The 16,174-nt window shown below is 52.9% G+C and overlaps 1 protein-coding gene across 3 annotated transcripts in view; it reads left to right on the top strand.

Annotated features, from left to right (window-relative positions):
* Window positions 1-15,917, top strand: part of TLN1 (talin 1) — a 171,285-nt gene extending 155,368 nt beyond the window's left edge. For all 3 annotated transcript variants that reach the window (XM_045020456.1, XM_045020455.1, XM_045020457.1), the window contains 6 exons: window positions 1,630-1,754; window positions 2,158-2,283; window positions 10,356-10,418; window positions 10,907-11,089; window positions 13,044-13,172; window positions 14,766-15,917. In XM_045020456.1, coding sequence (XP_044876391.1) covers window positions 1,630-1,754; window positions 2,158-2,283; window positions 10,356-10,418; window positions 10,907-11,089; window positions 13,044-13,172; window positions 14,766-14,897 — 758 coding nt within the window. In that variant the 3' untranslated portion in view covers window positions 14,898-15,917. The remainder of the gene's footprint in view (window positions 1-1,629; window positions 1,755-2,157; window positions 2,284-10,355; window positions 10,419-10,906; window positions 11,090-13,043; window positions 13,173-14,765) is intronic.
* Window positions 15,918-16,174: the final 257 nt, after the last annotated feature.

Genomic DNA, 16,174 nt, shown 5'->3' with positions numbered 1-16,174 from the left:
TCACTGAGGCTACTTCAAATTAAACAAGTACACGGCCAGTATTCATAACGTGGGGTACAACAACGACACATGCACATAAATAGGATGAATAGATTCAGTAGATCATAACCTTTACAGAGATATGTTACATGGCATATGTAGCATTAAACATATTCCAGTTATGTCATATATACATTCATAAGCATATTTCCATAAAGCCTTATGGAGTACAGCGTCACAGTGGGATGTCTCAGATATCTGTACTTGGACTTGAGCTGTTCAGTGTATTCATAAATGAGGTGGAAAAATTTGCAGATACAAAATTACTCAAGATAGTTAAATCTAAAGCTGACTGCAGAGTCCAAAGGGATCTCTCAAAACTGGGTGACTGGGCAACAAAATGGCAGATGAAATTCAGTGTTGACAAATGTAAAGTAATGCACATTGGAAAACATCATCCCAACTATCCATAGAAAGTGATGGGATCTAAATTAGCTGTTACCACTCAAGAAAGATCTTGGAGTCCTTGTGGATAGTTCTCTGAAAACATCCACTCAATGTGCAGTGGCAGTCAAAAAAGCGAACAGAATGTTGGGAATCCTTAAGAAAGGGATAGATAATAAGACAGGAAATATCATATTGCCCCTATATAAATCCATGGTATGCCCACATCTTGAATACTGCATACAGATGTGGTCGCCCCATCTCAAAAAAAGATATATTGGAACTGGAAAAGTTACAGAAAAGGGCAACAAAAATTATTAAGGGTATGGAACAGCTTCCATATGAGGATCGATATGACTGTTCAGCTTGGAAAAAATACAGCTAAGGGGAGATATGATTAAGGTCTATAAAATCATGAATTTTGTGGAGGAAGTGTTGTAACACAAGAACTAGGGGTCACCAAATGAAATTTATAGACAACAGGTTTAAAACAAACATAAGGAAGTATTTCTTCACACAACACACTGTCAACTGTGGAACTCTTTGCCAGGCGATGTTGGGAAGGCCAAAAGTATAAGTGGGTTCAATAAAGAACTAGATAAGTTCATGGAGATATACCTATCTCATAGAGCTGGAAGGGACCCTGAAAGGTCATTGAGTCCAGCCCCCTGCCTTCACTAGCAGGACCAAGTGCTGATTTTGCCCCAGATCCCTAAGTGGCCCCCTCAAGGATTGAACTCACAACCCTGGGTTTAGCAGGCCAATGTTCAAACTACTGAGCTATCCCTCCCCTGAAGCATTAGCCTCTACACCTTGAATGATAGGTCCATCAATGGCTATTAGGCAGGCTGGGCAGGGTTGGTGTCCCTAGCCTCTGTTTGCCAGAAGCTGGGAATGGACAACAGGGGATGGATCACTTGATGATTCTCTGTTCTGTTCATTCCCTCTGGGGCACCTGGCACTGGCCACTGTCGGCAGACAGGACACTGGGCTGGATGGGCCTTTGGTCTGACCCAGTGTGGCCATTGTTATGTTCCTGTGATTCTCTCCCCAGCTCTGGGAGGGCTGTGGGATCTAGTGGGTTAGAGCGGGGGGGCTGGGAGCCAGGATTCTGGGGTCCTATCGCCAGCCCCTGGTGCTGCGGGGTCTGGCTTGTGTTCTCAGGAATGGTTTCTCAGTCCCACGTCTTGGTTGTATCCACCACAGGGACTGAGTGGGTCGACCCAGAGGATCCCACGGTCATTGCTGAGAATGAGCTGCTGGGAGCAGCAGCTGCCATTGAGGCTGCAGCCAAGAAACTGGAGCAGCTGAAGCCAAGGGCCAAACCCAAGGTACGGCTGCCCTGCCCCCACCTGCACCTGGCTTGGCAGACCAGGATCTATCTGGTCCTGGGGCCTCACCAGTTCCTGCCAGGCCCTTGGAGGCTGCTGTGCCCTGATCAGGCCAAGGGCTCCCCCGTCAATGTCTGTGGCTCCAAGGCCTTCACTGCGGGGAGAGCTGGGCTGAACCCCCTCCCCAGGGACAGCTCTCCAGTGTCACTCGCTCCTGCTGCCCTCTCCCCCGGCACCACAGGGCTCCCTCCCTGGGTCACAATGCTGTCTGTTCCTTCTCCCAGGTTCCCCTCCATCCATCTGTGTTGTCCCCTACCACTTCTCAGCACAGCTCTCCTCCCACCTGTCCCTGGTGCTCCCCTCCTCTCCCACCAGGGCTCACACCCTCTGTCTCCATCTGCAGCAGGCGGACGAGAGTCTCAACTTTGAGGAGCAAATCTTGGAGGCTGCGAAATCCATCGCTGCTGCAACCAGTGCCCTGGTGAAGGCAGCCTCAGCGGCTCAGAGAGAGCTGGTGGCTCAAGGAAAGGTAACGCCGCCGGGCAGGGAAGAGGCCATGAGAGCTGTGGCACTTGCTACTGGCGGAGCCGGGCCAGGCTCTGAGCCCCACTCTGGGTATTGCACAAACGTCCTCTCCAAGCACAATCACAGCACGGTGCTGGGGCATGAAGGGTTAGTGCGGTCCTTGGGTATACAAACCGGGCAGCAGGGAGGGAATTTTCCCTCTGCACACAGCACTGGTGAGACCAGTACTGGTCCTGTGCCCAGCTCTGGTGCCCACAGTTCAAGAAGGATGTTGACAAACTGCAGAGGGCTCAGAGAAGAGCCACGCGAATGATCAGAGGAATAGAAGACCTGCTCAGAGAGCTCAGTCTGTTTAGCCTCTCAACAAGGTTATGGGGTGACTTACCCACAGTGGGTCAATACCTCCAGGAAGAACATCTATTTGATAATAGAGGGTGTGGCAGGTCCCCCCAGGCCATCTGGAACTTGGATATAACTGATCCCTCTGTTTTACCAATCTGGGTTCCCTCTTGCACTGTAACATTGTGACAAACTGCAAAGTCCTCCAAGCTTGGGCTCTCACCAACATCCACAAGCAGAGACCCTGTGACGGGTTATATCACAGAAACCCCCCTGGGAGCTGCTAACTGATGTGCCAAGACTACTTCTGCCCCTGCCTTCCCTGCCAGCTCAGGACTCCAGCACCCTGTCTTGCTGAGCCAGACACTCCCGTCTGCTCCAACAAAGACTCAGGGTCTGAATTACTTGCCCCAAAGCTGCAGGTGAAAGCAGCTCACAGAACTATGCTTGTCTTTAGCACCCAGATGCCCAACTCCCAATGGGGTCTAAACCCAAATAAATCTGTTTTACCCTGTATAAAGCTTATGCAGGGTAAACTCATAAATTGTTCACCCTCTAGAACACTGATAGAGAGATATACACAGCTGTTTGCTCCCCCATGTAGTAACACATACTCTGAGTTAGTTAATAAGTAAAAAGTGATTGTATTAAATACAGAAAGTTGGATTTAAGTGGTTCCAAGTAGTAACAGACAGAACAAAGTAAGTCACCAAGCAAAATAAAATAAAAAATGCGCAAATCTATTTCTAATCAAACTGAATACAGATAATATCCTCACCAGTTCCAGAATGCTCCCTTTTACAGACTAATCTCCTTTTAGCCTGGGTCCAGCAATCACTCACACCCCTGCAGTCACTGCCCTTTGTTCCAGTTTCCTTCGAGTACCTGGGGGGTGGAGAGGCTCCCTCTTTAGCCAGCTGAAGACCAAGTGGAGGGGTCTCCCAAGGGTTTAAATAGACTTTCTCTTCCGGGTAGACACCGCTCCCTCCCCCTGTGTAGAATCCAGTCACAAAATGGAAATTTGGAATCATGGGCAAGTCACATGCCCATGCATGACTCAGGACTTGCAGGTAGCAGCCATTACCCACATGCTACTTTGAAGGTCCTCAGGTAGACTTCTTATGTGGACGTCCAGGCTCTTTTGTCTGTTAAGTGCTTCCTGATTGAGCACTTAACTTGCACATTCCTTTCCCAAGAAGTGACCAAATGCTTGATTTCTAAGTAGCCTTAAGTTAGAACAAGTATACAGCCAATGTTCATAACTTTGAACACACAAATGGTGCCTGCATACAACTAGGATGAACGTAACCCGTAGATCATAACCTTTACATAGATGAGTTACGTGGCATATGTAGCAAAACCCTATTCCAGTTACATCATACATTATAAGCACCCCCCGCCGTAAAGCCTTATGGGGTACACTGTCACAGACCCCACCCAGCTGTGTTCATGAATGCTCCAGCCAGCTACTCATGAACCCACAAGATACCCCCCAGCTCTTCAGCCTAGGACCCCAGAGCTGTACCGTCCTGCTCTGGCCAAAACCCGACCAGCATGAATTTATTACCCAGTCCAACACTTCTACAAAAGAAAGTGGATGTGCACTAGCTCTTCTTTGTGAGCTGAGATTTATCCCTTTTGCACTTCAAACAACACACAGTGTTTTAGGTAAAATATAAGAGAGATTTATTAGCTACAGAAAGAGAGCTTTGAAGTGATCAAACAGATCAAAGTAGAATACCATAAGAAATAAAATAAAACCACAATCTAAGCCTAATATACTAGATAGGATTTGAATTAAGCAGCGTCTCACCTGTTACATAGTATAAACAGTCCACCAAGGTTTTCTACACCAACAGGCTTCCTTCTTTCCTGCCTGGGACCAGCACTTCTCCCAGTTCAGTCTTTGTTCCTCAGGTGTCATTCCCTCCTTTTAGATCTTTTTCCAACTTGCTGGAAAGATCTTTTGCTATGACCTGGGTCAACAGTTCCCATTTTGTAGTGCTGCCTCTGAGAGGTTTCTATTTTATGCAGTTCCTGAAGTAATCCTTGTCAGTGTGTGTATTTCCTCAATAAGAACATATGAATGGTCATACTGGGTCAGACCAAAGGTCCATCTAGCCCAGTATCCTGCCTTCCGACAGTGGCCAGTGCCAGGTGCCCCAGAGAGAATGAACATAACACGTAATCTGGGGCCAGTTTTGTTCAATATCTTCATTAATGATCTGGAGGATGGCGTGGACTGCACCCTCAGCAAGTTTGCAGATGACACTAAACTGGGAGGAGTGGTAGATACGCTGGAAGGTAGGGATAGGATACAGAAGGACCTAGACAAATTGGAGGATTGGGCCAAAATAAATCTGATGAGGTTCAACAAGGACAAGTGCAGAGTCCTGCATTTAGGACGGAAGAATCCCATGCACTGCTATAGACTAGGGACCGAATGGCTAGTGTGACAGATCCAAACCAGTGATGTACAGGAGTCTGGTCGAGGGCAAATATACTGGTCACTGGATGAGTAGTTTTCTGTTCCCTGAGTGACCAGAGCAGGGGCTGCACTAGAGTAATCAGGAACCTGCTAGAACCAATTAAGGCAGCCAGGCTGATTAGATCATCTGCAGCCAATCAAGGCAGGCTAATCAGGGCACCTGGGTTTAAAAAGAAGGTCACTCCAGTCAGGTGAGGGGGAGCCAGAGGAGAGGAAGTGCGTGTGAGGAGCTGGGAGCAAGAGGCACCAGGAGCTGAGAGTGAGAGGGTGTGCTGCTGGAGGACTAAGGAGTACAAGTGTTATCAGACACCAGGAGGAAGGTCCTGTGGTGAGGATAAAGAAGGTGTTTGGAGGAGGCCATGGGGAAGTAGCCCAGGGAAGTGTAGCTGTCATGCAGCTGTTACAGGAGGCACTATAGACAGCTGCAATCCACAGGGCCCTGGGCTGGAACCTGGAGTAGAGGGCGGGCCCGGGTTCCCCCCAAACCTCCCAACTCCTGATCAGATACAGGAGAAGTTGACCCAGACTGTGGGGAAGATCACTGAGGTGAGCAAATCTGCCAATAAGCGCAGGACCCACCAAAGTAGAGGAGGAACTTTGTCACACTAGGCAGCAGTTCTGCAGAAAAGGACCTAGGGGTTACAGTGGACAGGAAGCTGGATATGAGTCAGCAGTGTGCCCTTGTTCCCAAGAAGGCTAACGGCATTTTGGGTTGTATAATTAGGGGCATTGCCAGCAGATCGAGGGACCTGATCATTCCCCTCTTTGACATTGGTGAGGCCTTATCTGGAGTACTGTGTCCAGTTTTGGGCCCCACAGTACCAGAAGGATGTGGAAAAATTGGAGGGAGTCCAGTGGAGGGCAACAAAAATGATTAGGGGCCTGGAGCACATGACTTATGAGGAGAGGCTGAGGGAACTGGGATTGTTTAGTCTGCAGAAGAGAAGAATGAGGGGGGATTTGATAGCTGCTTTCAACTACCTGAAAGGGGGTTCCAAAGAGGATGGATCTAGACTGTTCTCAGTGGTAGAAGATGACAGAACAAGGAGTAATGGTCTCAAGTTGCAGAGGGGGAGGTTTAGGTTGGACATTAGGAAAAACTTTTTCACTAGGAGGGTGGTGAAGCACTGGAATGGGTTACCTGGGAATTGGTCCTGCTTTGAGCAGGGGGTTGGACTAGATGACCTCCTGAGGTCCCTTCCAACCCTGATATTCTATGATTCTATGATTCTAATCACCAAGTGAGCCAAAGTGGCTGAAGACCCTAACCCTGTCACCCATTCCCAGCTTCTGGCAAACAGAGGCTAGGGACACCATCCCTGCCCATCCTGGCTAATAGCCATTGATGGACCTCTCCTCCATGAATGTATCTGGTTCTTTTTTTAACCCTGTTATAGTCTTGGCCTTCACAACATCCTCTGGCAAGGAGTTCCACAGGTTGACTGTGCAGTGTGTGGGAAAAAAACACTTCCTTTTGTTTGTTTTAAACCTGCTCCCTATTAATTTCATTTGGTGACCCTTAGTCTTGTGTTATGAGGAGGAGTAAACAATACTTTTTCTCTACACCAGTCATGATTTTATAGACCTCAATCATATTCCCCCCCCCACTCCAGTCGTCTCTTTTCCAAGCTGAAAAGTCCCAATCTTATTAATCTCTCCTCATATGGAAGCCAGTCCACATCCCTAATCATTTTTGTTGCCCTTTTCTGAACCTTTTCCAATTCCAATATTTTTTTTTTGAGATGGGGTGACCACATCTGCATGCAGTATTCAAGATGTGGCCATACCAGGGATTTATATAGAGGCAATATGATATTTTCTGCCTTTTTATCTATCACTTTCTTAATGATTCCCAACATTCTGTTTGCTTTTTTGACTGCCACTGCATATTGAGTGGATGTTTTCAGAGAACTATCCACAGTGACTCCAAGATCTTTCTTGAGTGGTAACAGCTAATTTAGATCCCATCATTTTATATGAATAGTTGGGATTATGTTTTCCAATGTGCATTGCTTTGCATTTATCAACATTGAATTTCACCTGCCATTTTGTTATCCTGTCACCCAGTTTTGAGAGATCCTTTTGTAGCTCATCACAGTCTACCTGGGACTTAACTATCTTGAGTAGTTTTGTATCATCTATAAATTTTGCCACCTCACTGTTTACCCCTTTCTCCAGATCATTTATGAATATGCTGAATAGGACTGGTCCCAGTACAGACCCCTGGGGGACACCACTATTTACCTCTCTCCATTCTGAAAACTGACCATTTATTCCTGCCCTTTGTTTCCTGTCTTTTAACCAGTTACCAATCCATGAGAGAACCTTCCCTCTTATCCCGTGGCAGCTTACTTTGCTTAAGAGCCTTTGGTGAGGGACCTTGTCAAAGGCATTTCGAAAATCTAAGTACACTATATCCACTGGATCCCCCTTGTCCACATGTTTGTTGACTCCCTCAAAGAATTCTAGTAGATTGGTGAGGCTTGATTTCCCTTTACAAAAACAATGTTGATTCTTCCCCAACAAATTATGTTCATCTATCTTTCTGACAATTCTGTTCTTTACTATGGTTTCAACCAGTTTGCTCGGTACTGAGATCAGGCTTTCCAGCCTGTAATTGCCAGGATCACCTCTGGAGCCCTTTTTAAAAATTGTCATCACATTAGCTATCCTCCAGTCATTTGGTATAGAAGCCGATTTAAATGTTAGGTTACAAACTAACTTAGTAGTTCTGCAGTTGCACATTTGAGTTCCTTTAGAACTCTTGGGTGAATACCGTCTGGTCCTGGTGACTTATTACTAGGTATGTCAAGTGATTAAAAAAATTAATCTCGATTAATCGTGCAATTAAAAACATTAATTGCAGTTAATTGCATGATTAATTGCATTGTTAAAGAATAACAGAATACCATTTATATATTTTTGGATGTTTTCTACATTTTCAAATATATTGATTTCAATTACCACACAGAATGCAAAGTGTACAGTGCTTTATATTATTTTTTATTACAAATATTTGCACAGTAAAAAACAGAAGATAAAGCATTTTTCAGTTTACCTAATAAAGTAATGTGCTGCAATCTCTTTATCGTGAAAGTTGAACTTAAAAATGTAGAATTATGTACAAAAAAACCCTGCATTCAAAAATAAAACAATGTAAAACTTTAGTGCCTACAAGTCCACTCCGTCCTACTTCTCATTCAGCCAGTCGCTCAGACAAACAAGTTTGTTCACATTTGCAGGAGATAATACTGCCTGCTTCTTGTTTACAATGTCACCTGAAAGTGACAACAGGCATTTGCCTGGCACTGTTGTAGCCAGCATCACAAGATATTTACATGCCAGATGCACTACGGATTCATATGTCCCTTGATGCTTCAACCACCCTTCCAAAGGACATGCATCTATGTCTGTGACGGTTTCTGCTTGATAATGATCCAAAGCAGTGCGGACCGACGTATGTCCATTTTCATCATCTGAGTCAGATGCCACCAGCAGAAGGTTGATTTTCTTTTTTTGGTAGTTCAGTTTTATAGTTTCCGCATCAGAGTGTTGCTCTTTTAAGACTTCTGAAAGCTTGCTCCACACCTCGTCCCTCTCAGATTTTGGAAGGCACTTCAGATTCTTATACCTTGGGTCGAGGGCTGTAGCATCTTTAGAAATCTCACATTCTTTTGTCAGATTTGCAGTGAAAGTGTTCTTAAAATGAACAACATGTGCTGGGTCATCATCCTATAACATGAAATATATGGCAGAATGCGGGTGAAACAGAGCAGGAGAAATACAATTCTCCCCCAAGGAGTTCAGTCACAAATTTAATTAACGCATTATTTTTTTAACGAGCGTCATCAGCATGGAAGCATGTCCTCTGGAATGGTGGCTGAAGCATGAAGGGGCTTACAAATGTTTAGCATATCTGGCATGTAAATACCTTGCAATGCCAGCTACAAAAGTGTCATGCAAACGCCTGTTCTCACTTTCAGATGACATTATAGATAGGAAGCGGGCAGCATTAAACAAGCTTATTTGTCTTAGCATTTGGCTGAACAAGAAGTAGGACTGACTGGACTTGTAGGCTCTAAAGTTTTACATTGTTTTGGGTTTTCTGAGTACAGTTCCTGCTTCTGATGCACTTAAAAAAAATTTTGCTATTATTTTTTGAGTCTTTGGCTAGCTGTTCTTCAAATTCTTTTATGGCCTTCCTAAGTATATTTTTACACCATTCACCTTTAAGCCATTAACATTGTTTGGCCTTTTTACTGTTATATCTGAAAGGCTGCTTGTGGGTGTTTTCAACCTCACAACATGTTTCAGTAACACATACATAGCCAAACTTCATAACTTCACATACGATGATGGCACATACAATCCAATGAGGTATTACTGTCTAGCAGATCAAGGCTTTTAGAATGATGCCTCACAAGGCATAGTTTGTGCAAAACATGTCCTAATGATCTGAAAGTGTTGAATAAGGGAGTGCCAGGGTGTCACAAAGGGCTCTTCAGTCTAGCAGACAAAAGATTTAGTGGATGGAAGTAGAAGCCAGCAATAAGGTGCCAGTGTGGGTAGTTACCACTGGAACAACTTACCCCCGGGCTGTGGTGGATTCTCCGTCACTGGAAACTGTTGAAATGAAGGTTGGGTGTTTTTCTAAAGAATCTGTTCTTGTTCAAGCCCTGGCCTTGGCCTTGAAGCAGAAATTAATCCAAGGAAGCTCTATAAGGGGCCCTTGCCGTGCAAGACGTCAGACCAGTCCCAGGCCCTGTGCCGGGCAGGGGGAGGTCGGACCGGTCCCAGGCCCTGTGCCGGGCAGGGGGAGGTCGGACCGGTCCCAGGCCCTGTGCCGGGCAGGGGGAGGTCGGACCGGTCCCAGGCCCTGTGCCGGGCAGGAGGGGGTCGGACCGGTCCCAGGGCCCTGTGGTATCCAGATCAGACAAGATGCTCACAATGGTCCCATCTGGCCTTGGAGCGTCTGGCTCTGAGTCGCTGTCCAGGCCCATTGCCTTCGGTGGGAGGGGGCAGGCAGCTGTGCAGTGCCCTGCCGCAGAGGGACCCCTCCCTGGGTGCTGGATGCTCTGGAGAGCAGGAGAAGGCCCAGGGCTGCCATGCCCTTGGGGTCCTGGGGCCAGGGCCAGGGCCAGAGAAGGGCTACAGCTCCCTGCAGCCGCTCGCTGGGCCCTGTGCCATTACCAGGGCTGGCGGGGGGCCAGGCACAGCAGGGCTCGCTCACCCTGTCCTTGCTCCCGCAGGTGGGTGCCATCCCCGCCAATGCAGTGGACGACGGCCAGTGGTCCCAGGGGCTCATTTCAGCTGTGAGTATCAAAGGCCCTTTAGTACAGGCCCTGCCCCAGGGTGGGGGGAAGGTTCCTCTCTGCTTGATGCACTCCCTCCCTGGGACTGGGGGGGCCGTCCCCCTCTCTGTAGGGAGCCTCTTCCCATGAGATCCTGCCCCTCGCTCCCCTTTCTTCCTTCCTCACACCAGCTGCAGCAGGGCACAGAGGTCGCTCCTCTCTCTTCCTCCCATCTGCTCCCCATCCTGGCCATCGCCTTCCCTCCTGGCCCCCTCCACACGCCCTGCCCTCCACGCTTCCCCCCCTCCCCCCAGGCCTTGCCCTTCCATGTACCTCCCCAGGACTGTGCCCCCCCACGTGCCCCGCCCTTCCATGTGCCCCATCCCCGCCCCGCCCCGCAGGACCACACCCTTCCACATGCCCCGCCCCTTCCTTGCTCTCCCCTCCTCCCCCAAGACCTCGCCCTTTCAGGCCCCTCCCCACTCACCCCATCTCCTTCTCCCTGCCAGGCCCGCATGGTGGCTGCTGCCACCAACAACCTGTGTGAGGCTGCGAACGCAGCGGTGCAGGGCCATGCCAGCGAGGAGAAACTCATCTCCTCCGCCAAGCAGGTGGCCGCCTCCACAGCGCAGCTCCTGGTGGCCTGTAAGGTGAAGGCTGACCAAGACTCTGAGTCCATGAAGCGGCTGCAGGTGAGTCCCTGGGTCGGGTTGGGGAGGCTGGCTCCTCTAGGGACAGCAGGGGGTGCTCTCCGGAGCTGGGGCGCATGCGCAGCACAGGATGGGGCTGGCGTCCTGGGGCTGGCGGGGCCCTTCCCACCGCAGGGTATGGGGTGAGTGGAGCTCCCCACTCTGTCAGGGTCTTGTGCCTCGCCCCAGGAGTGGGGTGTGAAATATCAGCCCTGCCGCCCTGTAACCCGGCCTGCCCATGTATTTATAAGGCACGATTCATCCTGGGGGAATTAACACCCCCAGGGCAGCAAACCCAAGGCTGCTGCCAGCAACTGAGAACAGTTCCCTTCCCAGCTGCACTGGGCTGCGCGGGATCACCTGCTCCATGGTACGGACTCCAGGGTTATCAGTGCTGGGGGGACACCTGCTTTACCCCACACTGGGGCCCTAAGTGTTAATGACGACTGGGTGAATTGGGAGCACTTCTGCTCCAGCAAGCATAGGATGCGAGGCTAACTCGGGGAGGGGTGCAAACCCTCAGGCTTTGGCACTGGAAAGGTTAGCTGTGAGGGGGAGGACACAGGCTCTGGCACACGAGGGGTTTACTGGGGAGGGTGAGTGAGACCCCTGGCTCTGGCGCTTGCAAGGCTACCGGGGGGCTTGCTCACAGGCAGCTCCTGGCGCTGGGGCACGGGGAGCGAAGGGCCGGCGGGGCCCTGGCGCTGGGGCACGGGGAGTTAAGGGGCGGCAGGGACCTGGTGCTCGAGGAGTTAAGGGGCGGCGGGGACCTGGTGCTCGAGGAGTTACGGGGTAGTGGGGCCCTGGCGCTGGGGCACGGGGAGTGAAGGGCCGGCGGGGCCCTGGCGCTGGGGCACGGGGAGTTAAGGGGCAGCGGGGCCCTGGCGCTGGGGCACGGGGAGTTAAGGGGCGGCGGGGCCCTGGCGCTGGGACTCGGGGAGTGAAGGGCCAGCGGGGCCCTGGCTCTGGCGCTCGAGGAGTTAAGGGGCGGCGGGGCCCTGGCCCTGGTGCATGAGGAGTTAAGGGGCAGTGGGGCCCTGGCTCTGGGGCTCAGAGAGTTAAGGGCCAGCGGGGCCCGGCACGAGGAGTGAAGGGGCAGTGGGGCCCTGGCGCTGGGACTCGGGGAGTTAAGGGGCGGCGGGGCCCTGGCGCTGGGGCACGGGGAGTTAAGGGGCGGCAGGGACCTGACGCTCAAGGAGTTAAGGGGCGGCGGGGACCTGGTGCTCGAGGAGTTAAGGGGCGGCGGGGACCTGGTGCTCGAGGAGTTAAGGGGTAGTGGGGCCCTGGCCCTGGCGCTCGAGGAGTGAAGGGCCAGCGGGGCCCTGGCGCTGGGGCACGGGGAGTTAAGGGGCGGCGGGGCCCTGGCTCGGCGGCGGGGCCCTGGCGCTGGGACTCGGGGTGCCTGTCGTCCGGCTCAGAGGCCTTCTTGGCAGCCCTGTCACCCCAGCCCGCTCCCAGGGTACAGAGGCCTTTGTCTTGTCCTGCCCTGCCCCAACTGCGGGCCCGGCTCTGCCTGGCTTGGGTTCTGGGTCCATCCCTCCCTGGGCCCTAAGCAGCATTTCTGCTGCCTCTGCACTGCTGGCCACGTACAGGAATCCCCGGCAGCTCCATTGCACCTACACGACCCGCAGCTCGAGGGTGCGGGCACGAGAGCAGAGTCACCTTCACGGCTGCAGCCCCCTGCACCCAGGCCACCACCTTGTGCCCTGACCCTGCGCTTGCAGGGAGTCCCCAGCCTGGCCTCCCCTACCCCCTGCAGTTACGACATCCCACCGGCTGCCCCCGCCCTCAGCCACCAGCACAGGTCCTATGCCCCTAATGGATGCCTGGAGCCCCTGCCAGCCCTGGAGCCCAGTAAGCCCTGCTATGGCCATCCTAGGTGGTGGCTGCCCACTCGCAGGTGACAGAACCTCGCCCCTTGCTGAGTCTGCGCCACCTTCCCTTTCTCTCTGCCCAGGCCGCTGGCAACGCCGTGAAGAGGGCATCGGACCACCTGGTGAAGGCAGCCCAGAAAGCAGCCGCCTTCCAGGACCAGGAGAACGAGACGGTGGTGGTGAAGGAGAAGATGGTCGGGGGAATCGCGCAGGTGAGGAGCAGGAGGTCACGCCTGGAGGCTGCAGGCAGCTTGAAACAGCAGCTCTGAGCAGGGGAAATGCCCCTTCCTTCCAGGGAGTGTTGCCCCTGAAACCTAACGACAACTCTACCTTATCCCTTAACTCTGTTACTGCTGCTTAGTTAGGTGGATACAGCCAGAAAATGTGCTTCCCTCGCAGCCTCAGGGCCAAGAGCTGCTCAAACCTCTGCCTTCCCCCTTGGAAACTTCTCTGCTGCGGTGAGACGCTGCCTGCGCCCCCGGGGTGTGCTGAGAATGGGGCTGGGTTGAGACATGGCATTGGATGTCAGGACAGGAATTGCCAAGTGTCACAGAGCCCCCGGGCGATGCTCTGGAACTGCTCCCCACCAAGCCAGTCAGGACTCTGGGGAGCCTCCTCTCCCTCGGAGCAGCCTGTCTCCAGGGCAAGAAGCTCCCACGACTTCACCTCCTGGGTCTCTCCTTGGAGCATTCAGCATCCCCTGCCCCTCCGTGCGCTTCCCCCAGTGAGTCTGCCCAGGCTGGGTCCTGGGGGGGCCAAAGGGTCCTGCCCCCCCACTTCGCAGTCAGACGTGACTCTCAGCCAGCCAGTGACACAGAGGTTTATTCGATGACAGGAACAGGGTCTAAAACAGAGCTTGTAGGTACAGAGAACCGGACCCCTCGGCCGGGTCCATTCTGGGGGGCAGTGAGCCAGACCCCCACGTCTGCCCTCACTCCTCGTCCCCAGCCAGCCCCAAACTGAAACCCCCTCCAGCCCCTCCTCTCTGGCCTTTGTCTCTTTCCCAGGCCAGGAGGTCACCTGACCTCTTTGTTTCCAATACCTTTAGCATCCCCTTGCAGGGGGGAAGGGCCCAGACCATTAGTTGCCAGGAGACAGAGGGTCGGCCAGAAACTGAGGCCCCCGCACAGTATTCAGGGGAAACATTAAGAACATTCCCAGTTCGTCACATCAAGTGCAAGACAGGGTGCGGCCCAGGGTCCTGTTGTGCCTGGAGCAGCAGCACCAGACACTTCAGAGGCGGGTGCAAGAAGCCTGCAGTAGGATAATCTGTCCCACATCAAGCCTCCTCCTGGGCTCTGACCATTCGAGTTTGGCTCCAGCCCTGAGCATGAGGTTTAATATCCCTGCCAGAGTGTTAGCAGTGACTGTTGTAGCTGGATATTCGTGGTAGCTACAGAACAAAGGCCAGCTCTGCGGGGCCCGCGGGGAGAGACCCCCGGCCCAGGAGGCGGCTCTGCGGGGCCCGCGGGGAGAGTCCCACATCTCAGCTCTTACAGGATGGCCAGGACATGGAATGTATGTTTGTCCCCATGCATGGGGATGGGTGGGGGAGTCAGAGGTTCAGCGTAAACCTGGGAATGCTGCATAGCCCTGGATCTGACGCTAGAGTCAGGATGATGGAATAAGAGTCCAGCCTGCTGCCCTCGGCTGGAGCTGGTTCGCTGCGAGCCAACATTCACACCTCTCTAGCATGGCCGACGCCAGCTGTCCGTAACCTGGGGGATGGCAGGCCCCAGCTGGTGCTCGCAGGGCTCCAGGACCCGTGGGCAGGGCAGGCTCTCACCTGAGTCTCTCCCTGGCAGATCATTGCAGCGCAGGAGGAGATGCTGCGGAAGGAGCGGGAGCTGGAGGAGGCCCGGAAGAAGCTCGCCATGATCCGGCAGCAGCAGTACAAGTTCCTGCCCTCGGAGCTGCGGGACGAGGGGCAGAACTGAGGGGAGCGTGGCCATGAGCTGAGCCTGCCCACCCCCTCTCACCACAGAGACTGCTGCTGCCGCCTCCTATTTAATACAGGCCTGCCCTGAGCAGGGATTGCCTGGATCACCCAGACTCGCCTGCTGCCCAGCGCACTGGGGACTGATCTGACACTGCCCACCGCTGCCCCCAGCGGGTGCTGCACCAGCAACTCTGCTTCACCGCACAGCCAGCGCGCCACGGGCACACACTTCTACGCTCTGCTCCGTGGGGTGCGAGGAGGCTGGAGCTCTGCAGGCCTGGGCTGGGGCTCACCTATGCAGCTGCCTCGAGCCCCGTGGGCCTGGGGCTGCCCCTCCCCCCACACACCTTTCAGGCATTTTCCTTTGTGCCTTGTGGGTTCCACGTCTCTGGCCGTCGAGCTTGGAGACGGTTCTCACCCGGCTCCGCCCTGGGGCCAGTCGTGCAATGGGGGGGACAGAAACTGCTTCCCTGGTGACTCTTTCACCAACCCACCCTCACCTCTGATGCCTTATTGCTGGCTGCGCCTTCCCTGTCGCCCAGTGCCTCTGCTCCAGGGTGCGAGGGGTTAATCTCTAGGTTTGCCCCCTGCCCCATTGTGCCTCCTACCTGCAGGGACCTGCCTGCCCCTGGAGCAGCCCCCAGCCAGCACCCCCTGCTGCTCCTCGTTCCCAAGTGCCTGCGTCGTGCGTCCGAGAGCTCCAGTATTTTTGTAGTGTTGAATTTCTGAAGTATTGAACTCGCCTGCTCCCCCAGCCACTAACCCCCCTCCCCCAGCACCTCCTGCCCTGGGCCCCGGAGCCCTGCATCCCCCACCCCTCCTCCGCTCTGGGACCCTGACCCTCCCCCCGCACTCGCTGAGGCTTCTCTCACCTCTTATTTTGATACTCTGAGCTTCCACTGTTAAACATGAACGGGAAAGCGGCTGCCCTGCCACTCCTGGGTGGGGAACGGGACGGCTCCTTGCAAAGGATTCTTCATCAATAAAACTGGCTTTCCTGCTTCTTTGGTCTGCATCAGTGGCCACAACTCAGCTGCGTCCGCTCTCCCCGGGCTGCCAGGGGAGACCCCAGGGGCCTCGCCCGGACACTCCTCTCTGCTGGGGGCATCCTCCCTCCCCACTGGTTTTAGAACCAAAGCATGGGGGTGGCAGTTTTCAGACCCTTCAGTGCTCAATGTGCCTCATTATAAACCTTCCCCTCTGAAAAGCTCAGTGGGCCCAGCAGGGTCCAGCAGAGGCAGGACACCATGGCCAATCTGCAATGACTGGAGAAGG

The sequence above is a fragment of the Mauremys mutica genome, chromosome 6 (genome assembly GCF_020497125.1).
Source record: "Mauremys mutica isolate MM-2020 ecotype Southern chromosome 6, ASM2049712v1, whole genome shotgun sequence".
NCBI lineage: Eukaryota > Metazoa > Chordata > Testudines > Geoemydidae > Mauremys > Mauremys mutica.
This window is presented reverse-complemented; position numbering and strand designations above follow the sequence as displayed.